This window comes from Nothobranchius furzeri, chromosome 13 (assembly GCF_043380555.1).
Source record: "Nothobranchius furzeri strain GRZ-AD chromosome 13, NfurGRZ-RIMD1, whole genome shotgun sequence".
Taxonomy (NCBI): domain Eukaryota; kingdom Metazoa; phylum Chordata; class Actinopteri; order Cyprinodontiformes; family Nothobranchiidae; genus Nothobranchius; species Nothobranchius furzeri.
In genome coordinates this window covers 33,134,188-33,152,703 of record NC_091753.1, presented here as the reverse complement: position 1 = coordinate 33,152,703, position 18,516 = coordinate 33,134,188, and the positions used below count along the sequence as shown (strand labels likewise).

General features: G+C 42.1%; 1 protein-coding gene across 2 annotated transcripts; it reads right to left on the bottom strand.

The window, feature by feature from the left end:
- Positions 1–837: 837 nt before the first annotated feature.
- Positions 838–16,365, bottom strand: zbtb38 (zinc finger and BTB domain containing 38). Of its 2 annotated transcripts, none has more exons than XM_070543499.1 (2): positions 16,170–16,365; positions 838–4,699 (listed from the first exon to the last, which is right to left on the bottom strand). In XM_070543499.1, exon 2 carries the CDS (start codon positions 4,665–4,667, stop codon positions 1,017–1,019), a length of 3,651 nt encoding a protein of 1,216 aa, XP_070399600.1. In that variant the 5' UTR covers positions 4,668–4,699; positions 16,170–16,365; the 3' UTR covers positions 838–1,016. The 2 variants fall into 2 exon arrangements, with proteins under 2 accessions (XP_070399600.1, XP_070399601.1); XM_070543500.1 differs by lacking the exon at positions 16,170–16,365 and adding an exon at positions 7,681–7,819.
- Positions 16,366–18,516: the final 2,151 nt, after the last annotated feature.

Genomic DNA, 18,516 nt, shown 5'->3' with positions numbered 1-18,516 from the left:
ATTACTGATAAGTTTAGCAGGACAGTGAAAAATTGCTGCATCATAACCCTAGTCCTAGACAGAAGCAAGGGATTTAAAAACATCTGGAAAGTGAGTTTGGAGGCCAAACACAGATGTGAAACAAAGAAGAAATGAACTTCTAAGAAGGGCTCCAGGTCCCTAAAGGAACAGATATCCATCATGTGGCTTCATATTAGGAAAACTGTTACTGTGGAAAAGGGTTTTTGTGAAAACATGCCTCAAGACATTTAGCAATTTGAATCTTTCTGCAATTAAATGTCAACATTTGAACAGATTGGTGCATCTGTAGTTGTGAGTACTATGCGTTTCAGTGTCAGTAGGATAACTATCCCTAAGCTGTGTGGTAAAGAAGGACACAATTTAACTGTTCTTAATACAATTTTAATTTAAATAGATTTACAATTTTATACATAATAAACAAAAAAAGGTAAAATTCATGTTATAATGGTTCTATGCATTCGGTAAAAAGTCAAATTACATCAGTGGTGTTTAGAATAAAAATGTATCTATCAAAGTATTAAAGAACAAATCAGTATACTATAAAGTGCAACTCACAAAGTTAGGTTAATTGAACAGGAGATACAACAATGTGACAGCAGAAAACAGCTCTAGTTTTATCCAGACTTACTTAAAATAAAGTCTAGATGTGACCACGATCGATCAGTTATCTGTGTTGAGAATGCTGATTTGTTATTGCACTGCTCTACATGCATAGATTAAAGAACAAAATACAGTTTGTGTCAGATGACCTTATATTACCAAATATCCTCTATAAAGGAACATAAATAGCAAAAATCACTGGGTCCTAAACGGGGGTTTAGAAAAGGTAAGATCTCAGAAGACTGATGCTACATTCTCATTCTTAGTATTGCCTTTTAAAACACTTCATTGTATTTATCTCCAAAAGACTATTTTGCAAAACTTTCACAACAATATCATCAACCTGACTTCAAATGTGTTTACTTTCTTGTTTGTTGGTTTTAGTTCTAAATATCTTAGTAAAAGGGCTCATCTTTGAATACCAGTTTGTTTACTTTGTGCATTGAAAATTGCGTACTTTTAGGTTCAGAATCATTCCTCCCAAATGTTTTGCTAGAATTTCCACAACTGTGTTTTCTAGGTCCCATTGACATTGTCTTGTTGCTGTCATTGTCTCTGTCACTGTCCTGCTGTTTTAAAAACACAGAATGATGTGTGTTTGTCTTCCTTTTCATTGCTTTATGCTTGATCTTTGAGGAGAATGTCAAATCAGGCGGTGAATCCAATCTCGGTGATAATGGACCTTTAATTCTAGAAAGTGACACGTCTGGATAGATGGTCAAAGATGTTTGGTCAGTTGCCTCCTTGGTTTTAAGTATATTATCAGATGGAAATTTTTCGTCTTCTGTGGTTTCGTGTTTAATGTAAATGTCCTCTTCATTGTCCCTGTCCTCTACTTTGGTGGCACCTTGTTCATTGTCTTTCTTTGTGTGTGCTGAGTACTTAGAACTTGATGTGATGGCATCATATTTGCAACTTTCCTCTTTTTCTGCTTGGTGCCTTTTCTCATGACTTCTCTTGGTGGCGAGATACAAAAACCTCTGGGGACAGAAGGAGCAGCGGTATTTTTTCTCTGGGTTGGGGCTTCGGGGCGTGTTGTCAAAGCAGGAGCCATTCTCCATGCAGCTTTTGCAAATGTAGTCGCCACTAGAAGGTGCCTCACCAGGAGGACCTTGCTTGCCACAAGTTCGGCAGAAGTATGGGTGGGAACCAATCACATGAGCTCTCAGTCCGGTCTCAGTGATGAAAGAGCTGTCACAGATGTCACAGTTATAGTTGGCCCTGGGGTTGAAGTCCCTACTGAGACCATGTTTCACCCCTGCATTACTTCCTGAGTTGCTCTCCTCTGCTAGAAAATTTGTCCTATCAAGATGGGCTGAACCGGCAGCAATTCTTTCTACAGATTCAGGAAACTGATAAAGCAAATCTTCTCTGTGCTTGTATCTGTGTTTCTTTCTTTTCTTTTTGACTTTGTAAGAATAGTAGGGACGCCAAAGCTGATCAGCTGTGTCACAGTCATTGGTGTCCTCATATATCTCTGGCTCTTTGGAGGCAGAAACGTCTTGTCTAAAGCGACGTCTGGGACTCTCTGAGTGTTCCCTTGATGGAGTGCAATGGTTTGGACTCTGCTCATTAATCCTTGTTTTCCTTGTCTTCCTGCGAAAGAGTTTAGATCCTTTGACTTTGCGACGAATAATGGCCTCATTTCCGATTTTCACTGTTATCTGACACAGTGGCATGGAGTCATTTTCCAAAGAAGGACCCTGACATGCAGGTTTGGCAATATATGTCTCTGTTTTTGTCCCTATCACTTTATTACACCTCAGTCTCTCTCTGCTTGATTGAAGTATCTCCTTGGTCATCTCTTCAACTCTTTTTGCAGAAGCTGACAGCTCACCTAACTTTTTAACAGTGCTCAGAGAATTTAGGAATGGTACATTATTACTAATGTGGTCTGTGTTGATTAGCATCGGTGGATCATCATTGTAACCTATAGATGACTCAGAATTTGGCTGCACAACAAAGACACTGTCATGGCTGTGAAAAAGTGGATCCTTGTCTTCACCCACTCGTCTTGTGCTTCCCCTCATTTCCAAATCACTGTTCGGAGTTTGGACCGTATCTTGGTCGCATGGTTTGTCAAAGTAGATGCGAGGCACGACAGAGGACATGATCTTTGTCGTTGCCATGAATGTTAGAGGGAAAGTAGTAGTGTCAGGGCTGCTGATGAGACCATTTTCTTCAAATGGAGGAATAAGAGAATCGTTTTCCAGTGAGGATGGATCCCCTCTTTCGCCGAATGTCTGGCTGTACGTCTTGTATTGTCTTTTTCTAAACTTCATGGGCAGAAGCCTGTAGAGCTTGATCGGATAAACACTGGCTTTCAGCCCACCGCTGGCAGATTTTTTTCTAACAGACAGATTAGGATCAATGCCATGAAAGGACTTCTGATGGTTTTTCAAGATATAATATGTCATGAATGTCTCCAGGCAGAAAATGCACTGATAACGACGTTCACCTGTGTGCCAAATTTCATGCTTTGTACGATACTCAGCCAAAGCAAATACTTTATTACAGTAATGACAGGGGTAGGCCCTCTGCCAAGAATGCACATTCTCATGTCGCTTCAAGCTAGATAGGGTGACGTAAACCCGTTTACACACCCTGCAGTTGTATCTCCTCTGTCCAACACTTGGCCTCACTGTCTTTTCCTTCTGCAGATGCCCTGGTTGGTCAAGTTTAATAGTATCTGGCATATGAGGGTTAGATGGGTCTTCGGAAGGGTTAGGTAGGTCTGCAGATGGACTAGGGAGATCTGCAGAAGGGTTAGAGAGGTCTGGAGAAGGAAGCTGAGTCAAAGTGCCATCCATTTCTGGCCTGTCATCTGACTGTTGGTCCATGTCTTTGGCTGATAAATCCCTGGGATGCAGCTTGGGTGAGCCTTGTGAGACTTTTGGGCAAACCTGCTCATGGTTGTGAAGCCGTTTAAGGTGTATAAATTTTCTGCGACAAAACTTGCAAAACAAATGACTAACAAAACGTTTTTTATGGACCTCTGAATGAATGGTAAGAAGAGCTTTACTGGAAAATAACTCTGGACACTGGTCACAGCTATAAATTGATATGCTCTCTGTGTGAGGGGGCAGGGGTGGTGGACCTAACTCCATTTCTCTATTATCAGTGGTTGCAGGTAGCCCTGTGTCTGTTACTTTCTCTGTTTCTGCCTCTGAAAAAAGTGGGGGTGGGGCCATGGTAGTTAGAAGTCCACCATTAGATATTTCATGGGCTCCTGTGCTTCGTTTATCAGTTTGTAGCTCTGCTGGCCTTGGAAGTATATTTCTCCCTAAAATGCTTCTCAATCTGTGTCTTTTTTTAAGTGGGCCTGTGTTCCTGTAAAGGAGTTGCTTTGACTGTAATACAGGCTTGCAGATCTTCTTGTCCCACTGACTGCTGTCTTTTCCTTCAGAGGATTTGTTTACAGCGTATGAGTGTTCAGAGAGGGTATGCATATTCTCATTGTTCCCATTGATGCTGGATGTCGGTAGCTGTCCCACGTCTGGAGACTGCTGCTCTTTATTGTTTTGAACCAGAGGAGTGAAGGCATTGTTGCCAAGACACACTTCATTAATAGAGAAGGCATTAGTAATACGAGGCCCTCTGGTACTGTCTGTCTCTTCAGGTCTAGATGCTTCCTTCTTGGTTTTTGTTGACCCAAGGGCTGTGCAAAAGTCTTCAGACACGACACACTCATCTAGCTTTTCTTCTTCTGTGAACTTCTCCAAAAAGGGAATTCCAAGTCTTTTCCCAGCTGCTATAAGCCCTCCGGTGTCCTGTCCACTAAGTGATGTCACCTTTGAGCAGTATATAAAGTTGAGGATGTTGGCAAACACTTCAGACTTTAGGTCTGTAAGCTCAAGCACTTGACCTGAGCTGCATGTGTCTGAACTTGTCAAAGCATTCTTGAAGTATCCACTGCATGCTGCGAGGACGTTCTTGTGGGCCCGAAACTTCACATCCTCCACTACAATGGTGACATCACAGAAAAGACCTTGTGAGCGCTGCTCATTAAGCTTGCTTAGCACTGTGGAAGGGTGTGTGCTATCCATCAGGTCCTGAGATATCAGGACGTCACAGGCATCTAAAAGAGAGAGAGAGAAAAAACATGCCATTAGAACATTTAAATGGTAAAAAAAATTAAGAAACCTAAAGTTTGAATGTGCTCATGGAACATCAGAACATTCTCAAGTTTTAACACTAGATGGCAGTAAAGTTTCAACACATGGTTTCCAGTCAATGTTCAGCAACTCTGGTAAATGAAGGAAACTATAAACCAACTCCTCTCAACTTTCAACCAAAAAGAGTAGATCACACACTCAGAGTTAAATCACGTATGTCAGATAATGAAACTACACTCTACTGAAAAATAAATATATAGAACAGATGAACAGATCTGAGATTTGTTTTTCCATTATGGATTTTTGCATATAACATATATAAATCTATTTCAATTTTGTTAAAATAGGAATTAATAATTCGTTAAGGTATTTTTAGTTGCACAGTATTAATCAGTGCAGATGAACTTGTGTTTGAGAGAAAAATCTTCTGGTTTTCAACTGTAAGAGAATATAATAGAGGGCCTGAGACTGTCAACATCAAACTTCCCAATTTTGAACTAAATCTCCCCAGAATGCATAAAAAAACATCTCACCATACTGTTAAATTTTAGTGACGTAATATGAAAAAGGCCTAATGTGCAAAATGAGTTGTTGCTAATTTACGACACATTCAGAAACAACAACATTAAAGCTTGTTTCCGGAGTTCTCTTATCCGATGGCACCATCTAGTGGCTGACAAGCATATCACACTCCTTCTGTTTTATTAAGATTGCGACTTCACGTTTCTGTTTATAAATGTGCTTCTGTAGCCGACGAAGAGTGCTGAAACACGTTGTTTTACAAATACTATTATTCTCTTGTCATGTTGTGTTGTCATATATTTATATTTTAGAGACTTACTTGTCCGTAAAAAGTTCATTAACTCAGCATCAGCCAAGGTATTCCTTAAATTTGAAGCATCTAAATGGTAGTCTAACGCTATTGGTTAGTTCTGGTCGGCGCTCAGTTTCTTATTGCACGGAGCTCTGCGGGGCAGGGAGCGTGCTTAACAAAAAAAAAAAAGATGTATTGCTTACATTATATTACAGTACATAAGATAATCACTTTAAATGATTTCTGACAAATCATACATACTTGCTGAAAGGGGAAAACGCCGTAAAGCTGCTTTAAGTCTTTAATATAGTGACACATAATGTATAATTAATACTGATATCTCTGTTTTTTGCTCATTTAATTAATTAATTTTTTTTTTGCTCTTTGGATTCACTTAAAATAATTTACCAAGAAAGGGTTAAGATGGTTGATCTAAAAATTTAGGAAAAGAATTTTAACAACAAAAAAATTTGCAGTAAATTATTGATTAAAAAAAATTAAATGGATGATGATGACTATTGGTATTTTTTAGTGAAGCTCTTCTTTTTGACACAAAAGGTTGCTATAATCTATAAACAACTAATAATTATTGATGGGGAAATATTAGCCAGTGAGATTCAAATCATTTCTAGCACTTGTGCTTTAAAAAGGAAAAAATCAATTTCTGGTGGCATTTTAATCATAATTATTCAGTCACTGTAAACTGGAACACGCTTCCATCATGTCGACTTTTACACATATTTTTAAGACAAACCTTTTAATCAGTATACAGTATTTTATTTTGAAGTGTACAATCAGCAAATTGATGGAAATAAGACAAAGTCAAAATAAGATGTGTGTGAGGTTCTCTCACTGAGTCACCTTTCCCAGCATGCAGACTACATCTGGTAAAGCACACTTCACTCAGTGAATCACCACGTTTGGACCACTACTATGCAAAAGGTCTGTTTTCACTTTTCTTATTGTTTCCTTTAATGCTCGTCTATTGGCTAATGATTACTCACATAGAAAAAATGTTATATTTAATGTGTCAGTTGCAAAATTGTTCTCTCAGATCATCACAGCAACAGCAATATATCTGTCTTTAACATCAGATTGATATGATTATTATTACTTCCATAAAATTAGGATGCACTTCTGTTTGGTAACTCAGAGTCTTGTGATTTTTGCTGTCTTTTAAAAACAAACAGAAATGTTTAAATACTGGATGATTGTAACTAAAGCATCTTACTGAATTTATAATAAAATTAGACTTTACTTTCAGTGTAATTTTGTGACTGTGCAAAAATACAATATGGCCGCCAATCTTAACATTCTGTCTGGCAGCTAAACACATAACTGCCCTCCTGCTTTTTTTTTGCCTCAGACAGGCCTCTGTTGTCATGGCAACATGCTATGGCGCAGCATTTATTGGGATACTGCTGGATGGCGATTGACTGTATCAGTCGTCAGTGTTTTGCGCAAACATCCTGCCCTTTCTGGGAACCTGCAACACACAGCAGTCTGCAGAGCACTAGAGGTTTGCTTTTGTCTTTGCATGAATGTGTGTGTGTGTGTGTGTGTGTGTGTGTGTGTGTGTGTGTGTGTGTGTGTGTGTGTGTGTGTGTGTTAGTCTGTCTCTGTGTGCAGCACAAAATGGACTTCCCCATCCATCATGGCAGCAAGTAATGTAGCAAACATATATGATTTTTTTGATTCTATTATGCATGGAACATTCTCATTCTATTCGTGCTAGGGGTCTATTTCAGTGAGAAACTTTTGTTTTTCAGCTTTTAGATCGATTGTTGTGGTTTGTTGCCGCCATATGCTGAGCGGAAATTCTGAATTTGTTAATCGAGCTTATGAATTTGCCACACCCAGCCTTAGTTTACCTTCAAAGCCAAAGCAAAAAGAAGAAATCTTTTTAAGATTTCTTTTCTGGAAAGTAAAAATCCCCACATATCAGCCACAAACCAGAACATAGAAAAGACTGTCAAACAGAGAGCAAACTCTCAAAGCAAAAGCCACTTCACGAACAAAGCAAAAGCCACTTCACGAACCTCTGCACAGCACACTTCTGCAAAACGTGATAGAAAATTTTCAAATATTTAGAAAAATAGACCAGTCAGAAGGAGAGCGTGCCAAACGTACCTTAGTAAATGTGAGAAAATGATGCGCAGCCAGCAGGAAACAATGTCATGCAGGTTGCCCTTTTCCAAAGCTCAACGGAGAACCAACTGTACAGAAAGAAGCCTGTTTTGTACGAGCAAGGCGAAAGTGTTTTTTCTATGAGGGTCACTGAACAGTGATGTTGTTAGAAGCAGAGCTTTTTCTGACGTCCTTCTTCCTCTCCCTCCCTCTCGGTGTGCAGATGATACCAGCTTCAGCATCCATGCAGCCCAGGTCCTGGGCTAGAACTGCTCTTCTCTCCTCTGACTGTCCCTCTTCTGTCCTACACCACCAACACTATGGGAATAGCTTGCAGCTCGTGCAGGATGTAGCTAAATCGGAGTATGTGTCAGCCTTTGCACTAGCTGGGCGACTGACGCTTTCGTTCTGGAGCTATGAAGCAGGAAACGACAACTTTTATTAAGCATTGCAGAGGGCTACAGGGAGAGAGTGGAGTAATGTGGGGTTCTGCACCACACATCAGCTCTTTTCTCAATTCCACCGTCAGGGAAAGATGCTTGGCTGCATTGCTATCGGCACATAAAGTAAGGAGTCGACCAATAAACAACAGATGCTGTCTTACAGCTCCCCTGTACTGCACAAGCCAGATGCATTTGGATGATTATGAGAAAATGCTTTGCTTAAAATAAAACCCCAAAAGCCTACTCAGAAAGAATATGCATCTTAAATAAATAACGTCACAACGTCTGTTTCAAGCTTGTGCCCACTCTCTGCCTGTGCAGCAGCAAATCACACCAAAGCCCTTCGCCTGTGCATGCGCAGTTGCTGTGGTTAAAGTAGGAGCAAAGAGGAGGTGGCACTGGCAGCACAGCAGCCACAGGACAGATGTTAACTGGTGCTTTTTCTGGCTCAGCCTGAGAGAGTCCTGATCTCTGTGGGGGATTCTGGGTATACTTATATAGCGGCTGCTGATTGATGCAAAGGCAACAGATGCGTCAGCACTGCAGACAGGGGAGGGGGATGGGCAGGAAGCCAAACTCGATGTAGCTGTGCAGTGTTTTCGCTAAGCTCTGAAGACAGAAGCAACTGTTTTATTAGTGTGGCGTCGTGGCTGCTCAGGTCTTCTCGGTCGGTCCACTTTAAATCAGATTCAGAGCTAATTCATTTTACAGATCTTCTGTATCTATTTGCATTTGATTACTGGCTCTTACAGGCTAAAACAGCATGGTCCATCACATGTAATGATTTAAAAAGATCTGAGCTCCAGTTTAGTTCTGTTTCCTTTTCTATGCTCATTAAATCCCATAAAATGTACACCTGAAGGGCCAATCCATAAATGTGCACTGGCTACACAAAACACTTCAATCAATCAATCAATCAATCAATCAATCAATCAATCAATCAATCAATCAATCAATCAATCAATCAAAGCTTTATTTATAAAGTGCCTTGGGAAGCCCAAGGCGCTGAACCCGGTACATGACAAAAAAAGGTAAAAACATTAAAGTAGAAAACAAATGAGTAAAACAAGAGATAAAGAGACCAATGAAAGCAGGGAATTAAAATCAACATAAACGAAGGCCTAACTCAAACACATTCAGGGAACGCCATGCGGAGGAGGTGGGTGTTTAAGTGACTCTTAAAGGCTGGCAGAGATGGGGATAGCCTGACTGAGGGTGGCAACTGGTTCCAGGGTGACGGAGCTAGGACTGAGAAAGCCCGGTCCCCACGAGTACGACACCTAGAACGAGGGACAGCGAGCATGTTCTGTGGTCAGAGGAGCGCAGAGCGCGTGATGGGGAATGTCTGTTCAGGAGCGTGACCAGATAGGGGGGAGCACCACCCTGGAAGAAATTGTAAACAAAGACGAGGAGTTTATAGTGTGAACGATAACAGACCGGAAGCCAGTGCAGTGAGGCCAGAACCGGACTGATGTGGTCCCGTTTCCTGGTCCCAGTCAGAAACCTGGCTGTGCTGTTCTGCACAACCTGTAGGCGGCGCAGTGATGATTGACCCAGTCCTGCATAGTTGCAGTAATCAAGCCTAGAAATTACAAAAGCATGGCGTGCCCGCTCCAGGTGGGCTGTCGACAGCACAGGCTTGATTTTTGCAAGGCGTCTCAGATGAAAGAAACTCGACCGGATCACAGAGTTGATGTGAGCATCAAATTTAAGTCCAGCATCAATTTTCACCCCCCAAACTGGTGACAACTGGTTTTGAGTAGGGAGAAAGAGGGCCAAGATCAACATGACGAGACACAGCCCTGCTGTTGGGGTGAAAAACAATGAGCTCTATCTTTCCCTCATTCAGATGCAGATAGTTGGCCATTACCCAAGACTTCACCTCGTTAAGACAAGACACAAAGGACTGGATAGAGAGACCTTTCTCTTGACAAAATGGAGAGTAAATCTGGCAATCGTCAGGATACAGATGGAACCAGTGGCGGCACCAGGGGGGCACTAGGGGGCGCTATAGCTACCCCTGGATTAGTCATTGCACCCCCATAGCACCCCCAAGTAAATATTAGATTTTTTTTTTTACAATTTAATTTAATTTAATGTGTGGATGTGATAATATTTAACATACAAAACAAAGTCAGTAAATTATCATATAGATAGTAAAAACTTAAACCAAAACAGGAAACTGATGTTAACCTTTTACCTCATTTTCCACCTGCGAACAAGTGAAAGGTAGAGCTAGTGGTAAAATGGATCAGTTTTTGTTGCCCAAATTTCCACGGGTTCAGTCAGAAACGAATGAATCTTTGGAAGTGATCTCAGACCCACAAAAACCTACGGATCTGGATGAAGAGAGTCAACCCTCAACCGCAGCAGCAGTCGAAGGTTTTGCCACTGGAAATGCTAACACTAACGTTAGCTAACCTTGCAACACTATAGATGGTTTTCTGTGTGGCTGTATGTGTTTATGATTTCATGGAAAAGTCAGCGATTATTCATGTTTATGATATATATTAATGATTGTTTCAGGTGTTTGTTGAGGTTTTGTGCACGCATGTGTATCTGCTAGTGTTGAAGGTGTTTTGGAGAATAGGTACCCATGACCACTTCCTTCATAGCACCCTCAATTAAAAAGACTAGCTCCTTCATAGCACCTGCAGAAAATAATTTCTGGAGCCGCCACTGGATGGAACGCTAGGCCATGTTTACGAAAGATTGACCCCAGAGGAAGCAGATAAATGGCAAACAAAAGAGGACCAAGGATCGATCCCTGCGGGACCCCCCAGTGGAGCCCCTTCCAAGAAGAAAAAACATCACCTAGTTTAACACAGAATGTCCTGTTGTGGAGATACGATCTAAACCAATCCAGAGCAGACCCTTTGATCCCAACCCATCGTTCTAAGCGATCAAGCAGAATCACGTGGTCAACCGTGTCAAAAGCTGCAGTCAGATCTAACAACAGAAGCACCACAGATGTACCCTGATCTAGTGATAGATAGATATCATTTAAGACCCTCAGTAGAGCCGACTCTGTGCTATGGCCAGACCTGAACCCTGATTGGAAAACCTCAAACAGATCAGAGTCGGCTAAATGTGAGACCAGCTGCTGATAAACGACCTTGTCAAGCAGTTTCAATGTAAAAGGCAGGGTAGAGATGGGCCTGTAATTTGTGATCACAGTGGCATCAGCACCAGGTTTCTTCAGGGTCGGCCGAATAACTGCTGCTTTCAAAGCAGCTGGGACCACACCTGTGCTGAGGCTCCCATTGATAATCTGACCAAGTGATGGGCCAAGACACGGAAAGGCAGCCTTCCAGAGGCGAGGCGGCAGAACGTCAAGTGGAGAGCCAGATGGCTTCTGCCTCGCAACAAGCTCACTCAGCTCAGAATAAGAAATGGTATTGAGGGAGCTCAGGGTCGGTGGTGATGGAAGAACTGGCACTGGGTCAATAGAGTTACCAGAAATAGCTGCTCTAATGCCCGATATTTTGTGAACAAAGAATTTGTGAAAATCTTCAGAGTTTCCAGCAGCCGTAGTGGACATGAAGCTGGGCTCCTGATGCACCAGAACAGAGTTCAGTGTTTTGTAGAGAATCGTGGGATTCTTGGAGTTTGTTTCAATGATGTTTGCAAAATAGGCATTTCTAGCAGCCCTCACAGCATCCTGATAAGCAACCAGTGATGCTCTGAACAACTCACGCGAGACCTGTAGGCCATCCTTTTTCCACTTTCTCTCAGAGGATCTACAAGTCCGCCCACAAGCCCGTGTGACATCAGAGAGCCAAGGCTCCCTCCTAGGCCTAGACTTGCAAAGTTTGAGATCCAGGACCTGATTACAAAGTAAATCAAATTGTTGTGAGACTTGTAGTTTGTAAGCAATGACCCAACGGGTTACCTAAAAGGGTATGACTGGAGGCAACGACCTTGTTGATCTGAACTACACTTTTAGTTTATTTCCAAGGCTGACGTGTTTAAATAAGGAATGGGTGTCTATAGGCCCGTATGCCCTCTTACATTTTTATAATATAAAAGTGTTAGAAACTATCTATTCGTTGCCTCCCACGTTTCTGAGTTTTGGTTTGGGAGGCAGTAGATTCAGGAGGGAAACCAAGAAATCCTTAAGTCCCTCCATCCAGCTTCTCTTGAGACATCCAAAACTGCTACCAAGCCAAATATTTGATCCGTTCAGAAACTTCAGGCAGGATATGTCCATAACCCTCCAAAGGGTGGAAATCAGTAATTAACAAACCACCTCATTTGACTATTTTGATGCAAAGGAGCAGATGCTCTGCCTCTCATGCTGAGGCCAGGCTTCTCCCAAACAAAGCTCATTCTAGCTGCTTGTTTTGGGCATTTTGTTTATTTCAGAGTTTTTCTTTTCAGAAAAAGAATTTGGTCATGATCCGGACCTCACAACCAATGGTTTAGGATGTGAGCACAGATAGTTAATGTCAGCGCTGAAGCACTTAGTTGTTGAATACCAGCTAGATATGGATAAATGAATGATGAATTACCTGCACTTTTCTGAGTCAGCAAGCGCTTTACGCGACAATAAATCACTCATCCATTCACGCTCTGATGGTGATGACCTGTAGCCAAAGCTATCATAAACTGGCGCCACCAGTCTTTCCAACCACCGCCAGGAGTGAAAGCGGTTGAAGTGTCTTGCCTAAGGACACAAGGACTGCGACAGGCCGAGAGGGTCAAGAACCTACAGGGGAAGCACTTACCTTTTTCAGCCACCATCTCCCCACACACTGTTGCTATACAGCCAAACTCCTGAAGAAATTATGTGTTGTGAAGTTCCTTGGGGGTTGTTGAACCCTAAGAAGGCACTATACAAATACAGGCCATTTTACAAGCTCATGGTTGAGTGTTATGGTGTGTTATGGTTAGTATCACCCCACCTTTTGAGGTCTCTGGATGGTGTCCTTCAAAATGTTACTATCTGGGCATTCCTTTGTTCTCATAGGGAACTTAAATGCCACTGTGAGCAATGTGAGCAATGACCCAACGGGTTACCTGAAAGGGTATGACTAGAGGCAACAACGTTGTTGATCTGAATCTAAATGGAGTTTTGTTGTTAAACTTTGGTACTAGAAGGGGAATCATTCATAATACACACTATATTTGACCACAGGTTGGTCCGTAAGTGTAGTTGGTGCCAGGCAATCTTGGGCCAAAGGGTAATATTTGAGTTAATAGTTGATAGAATGTCTTGGGTACTTAGGTGAAGAAAGAAGTCCAAAGATGTCAATTGATTACCACTTGATGGGGAATTAGGTCAGATGGCAGAGAAGACAACCAGCCAGAGTCAAACAGTTAGTAAAATTGAATGTCTGGATGTGGTTTTCTTTAATTAGATCTTCCTGGAGGAGGTTGAGGAGATGGAATCCAAATGGAGCATGTTCAAGATGTCCACTTCAGAAACAGCTTCATGGAGCTGTGACCAGAAGTTCACTGTTGCCTGCCATGGTGGCAACCATAGCTCCTGCTGGTGGACATATAAGGGAAACAATCAAACAGAAGAGAGAGCTTGCCTGGGGACTCTTGATATGACTGAAAGGTATCAAATGATCAAAAGAACTGAAACTACTGTGGTTTCAGATGCGATCATAGGAACACACCAACCAGTTGACGTCAAAGGTGGCTCGTGGGTTAAGAGTTTGCTCTGTAATCAGAAGGATGTTGGATTGAACCAATGCTCTGTCCATGTCAGCCGCTGTGCCCTTGTGCAAGACAATTCACTCTCCTCGCCTGCTGGTGGGGGTTAGGGGGACCAGTGGTATCTACCAAGCCCCCACAATGCAGGACAGAAATTGAGGCCAATGCGGAAGTGAAATAACTTGCAGTTCCACCCTCATCCGCTGGGGGCTGGTGTCAGAAGCGAACAAATCCTCATTGACTCCCATGTTAAAAATACCAATTTCACAGCAGAAATAAACATGTTTACAGCCTGGTTCCAAAACATGTTTTTGGTTTAAATGATCTAGTTTACACTCATGACAACTCTGAGTGGGGTGAATTTTTTTCTCACTCTTCTGTTTAAGTGTATTAAAAGCCTAAAATTCTGTGTAATTAATGAGCATCTGACCCACGTGACCGCAGAGCTAGCTCCCTGGAAAGGATCGGTCTGAGCCTCGGCCTCGCCTGAAAACTGTTTCTTCATTTTCAGTCTCTCAACTTAGACCATCAGTTGTGCCGTTTATGCATTCTTTTTTGGATATTATTTGTGCAATTGTTGGACCAAATGACTTGCTGTGGCATTAATTGCACTAATAGAGCGTCCAAGGAGTCTCCACTTCATTTTTTGGTAAGTAAAATCATATTTATGTATTTTGGGTCACTGCCGCTCTTGCGCTAGCTGAGCTTAGATTTTAACATGTACTGTTTAACCATGAAATTTAAATGTAATAGGGTAAAACCCAGTGCATTTAACATAATGTTGCACTTTAGAAAATAGGTTGAAATATAACATGTTGGTGGAGCTGGGTTCCGACTATCGGCTTGTGGAGCTCTCGGGAGACCTCTGTTTTCCACCCATTTCTCCCCTCCCCGCAGCTCGGCGCGTCTCTGATCGCTGCGGCTCCTGTCTGTTGCGCGGGCTGCCGGCTTGTGGAGCTCTGGGATGGAAATCTTTCCACCAGGTTCTCCCCAGCGGCAGCTCTGCGCATCTCAGATCGCAGCGGCGCTTGTCTGCTGTGCGGCTGCCGGTTTGTGGAGCTCTCAGGAGACCTCTGTGTTCCACCCGGTTTTACCCAGCGGTCAGCCCGGCGTATCTCTGACTCAGCAGCTCTGGTGTTGTGCACAGTTAACTCTGGTTGTAGCTAGGTTGCTACCTTCGTTAGCTTAGCTCCCACCTCTGCGTTAGCTTTGGGTTAGCTTCAGGTTAGCTTGTAGCTAGTTCGAACGGGTGTCGTCAGTTGATCCCAGCCTTACAGCTCCACCCTCAGCTCCACCTCTTCCCTTTTTTGGAATTGCCTGGGCTTGACGGAACCTGTGACACAGTCAAAATGGCGGTGGTGGCCACCTCCCATTTCTCCTCAAAACCGTGTTATTGGAGCCTATGAAAATGAATTGTCCAGTATATATGTCGATGGTATCCACTGTTTAGCAGCCTTAATTCTTAGTGTTCCCCAGGTCAGCTGTGGCTTCAATGTAGCTTATCACCATCAGTTGGTAAATGTTCGCATGATTGATTGTACTGTAAAGCACTTTGGAGTCCCCTGATTCAGAAAATCGCTAAACAAATCAGTAATATTTCTATTATTATTACTGTATAACACAATGTTGTAGGGGTCTTTAATTGAATAGATATGAGTGTTCCTCCCGCATCATATCCTTTTACAGTTCCCTCTTGTTGTTCAGGTTTGTGTTTATCTTTGTTTGTGGTTGTTTCTTCTAGAACAAAGTAAATACAAATGAGAACAAATGTAATCAAAAACACAAATGAATGGATAAATGGAAATAACTATTTGTAAAACATTGTCAGAGATGTATTTCTCAGTTAATCATAAAAAGACTTAACACTCTCAGGCTCAAAATAATTTGATAAAAGAACGAACAACTAAGTCCTTCAGGAGTACTTCTGATTTTAAAAATGCTCATGAAATACGTATGTGGAGTAACCAGGTAGGTAGGTTTTAACTGTTGCAAATCTGCAACGCCTGCCTCCAGAAGGTTAAACTTGCAATTTCTTCTTTCTGTTGAATGATTGAGTTCAAAGTGCTACCCTTAATCGCTTTGCCAAGTGTTGGATTATTGCACCAGTCCTTGATATGAGTGAACATTCCATCTTTGGTACTGACAATTTTAGAAAACATTGCTTGCTATATAGCCTTGGATGTGGGCAGAACCACAGAAGAACTTACGCAGGCCTCTGTGCCTGAGTTGCTCAGTGATCTCAGCTGCGGCCTGTAGGGACACTCATCAGCTGGGAGGAAAATACTGCAGTGCAAGGCTGAGTAGGCCTGATACACAATAGCACTCTTAGCAAGCAAATACATTTATCCTTGGGAGCCCTTATCGTGCTACCATAATAAGTCATCATACCTGGAGTTGGTTATCAAACAGCTTCTGTGCAGAAGGTCTCGCTAGGTCCGTCTTTGCCACAGTGGAAGCCTCCCTGGTGTTTGCTCAGGCAAAGGAGAGGAGAGCCACTACCCCGCTCCTTTTGGCCTGTATCAGGCCTTTCCCGTCTTCCTCTGTCGCTGCTCCCTGTGGTCCATAACTTTAGTAGGATTTCCTGGCTCCTGCTGTCCAAAGTTGCCTTCTTAAGGCAGCTTCAACTGCTGTGTCACTGACCTACAGTGAGTTGCTGAAAAGGAGGGGTAGTGTGGTTAATGTGAGGAGCAACAGGATAAGCAAGCCTGGCTCTACACCACTCTTAACAAACAAGTGGATACGGCTTTTGCTCCCTCTTAAGCCTAGTTGCTGCTTTGGTATTCAGGAAGTGAGTCTGGAAGACAGATCCTTTATTGTTACGTAATGAATATTTTCCCTCCTAGAGCAGTTTCAGCTGAGAAGGATGCATGAGAGGCTAATAATAGGCCACACGACCAAGGGGCTGTGTGCAGTCATGTCATCGCTCTCCAGTATGAGCAGAAGAATACTTATTATTAAAAGCATTGTTCATAAAGAAGTACTTACATTTCAACACTTGCTGTTTTTGTTCCATTTTAACTCCTAACTGGACTTTTATTTGCCATATAGCAACAATTAAAGGCTCTTTTGATGCCCTAGGGTACATTTAAAGTGAAAAAAAAATATTGCATACCTTTGTTTCAATCTATAGCAGCTCGCTTCTATGAGCTTCAGATGAGGCAGGCCTGTTAAGGAAGATACCCCCTACTTGCATGTCCACTCCAGGATTCCATCCAGAATAACTTTATATGTGGTGGTATATAGGCCTGGAAATGGTAGCCAGAATTACAGCACTAGGTTTGCACACGCCACCCAAAGGTTTTTTTTTTTTTTTTACTTGATCCCTCTCTTCCCATCATGCTCCTCTCATTGTGAGGTTGCACCCTCTGCTGGATGCCTAAGTGAACACTTCATGGAGATTCTATTGAGGCTGGCTTGCTTAGGGCTGAGACCGTGATGGCTGGAAGTTTTCACCAGAGGGCGCAACAACAGCTCAGCAGCAAAGGTAAACAGGAAGTATGAAAGCTGAATTTACTGACTCACATGGTGCTTGGTGTAATTTGCCACATGGTGTTAAGTGGTTTATGTTTTGCCACTTTAATAAGAAGGTTCTGACATAATGTGAAAAAGTCTTGAGTTTGAGGTTGAATGTGACTAATAGCTTCATAAAAGCACAATTTATTCCCATTTCTTTTGTTGAATGGATGAAACTACTGATGATGGCAAAGCATGACATGTCTCATTTCTTTTTCCCCTCTATTTTGTAAAGGAATCTTTTTCTTATACTTTTCAATCTACTTTTGTTTTTAAGAATGACTTCTTTTGTTCTCCACCTGTCCACATTCCTCATTTTTCTTTAAACACACACTACACAAGAAGCTTTCACAGTCCAAAGTCCAGTAAAAATCTTTAATAGGTCTTCAGAAAACGAAGAACTGTTGATCAAGATCATTGTAAAAGAGTTAAGGAAATTCAGTTTTCTTGGAAAAATGTATAAAAACTAAACTAAACATTTCTGTCACACATTAATTTTGTTTTAAAACACTAAATACTGTCATATACCTTCCACCTCCAGCAAGACGGAAACTCCTCAATCGGAATGGAGAGTAGGGAGGAAGATACTCCACATGCATCCTCTCGTGCTGCAAACCACTGCCTGACCACTGCAGAGCGGTGGAAGCTTACATTATCACAAACTACTACGTAATTATGAAAGTGCAGAGCAAGTTAGTTTGTGTTGAATAACCCTAAATGACAGTATTCTCACCTGTTCCCCCGATGAAATGTCTGAATAATCAAACTCACAGTAGTTCTCCCAACTTTTGGTTGCACCCTTTGACCAGCCTCAGCTGTTGTGAGGCCATGATTTACCACATGATCCACAAGCGTTTCACTGATGTCATCAGGAACCTTCCCGGTTTTGTCCCCTTCCTCCACGCACCCTCACCCCTCTTCCACGTGACTGACCTTCCATGTTTTGCAGTTTGTAAATACAATAAGCACCTCATGCCAATCCTGCCTCCTGGTTTTATCACACTTGTAAAGTGAGGGTTCATGGGATTCAACTGTGAGTGATTGTGAAAACAAGACTCATCATTGTTTGCAAGTAGGGATGTCCAGATTCAATCACGTGATCGGAAATCGATCCCAATCACGTGGTTTCAGACTCAATCAGGATCGGGCGTTACTTTCAAACTCGTATTCCGGGTTCAAATTACAGGAGAGCTAAGGGGAATCCAGTTTTCCTGAAGCCCTC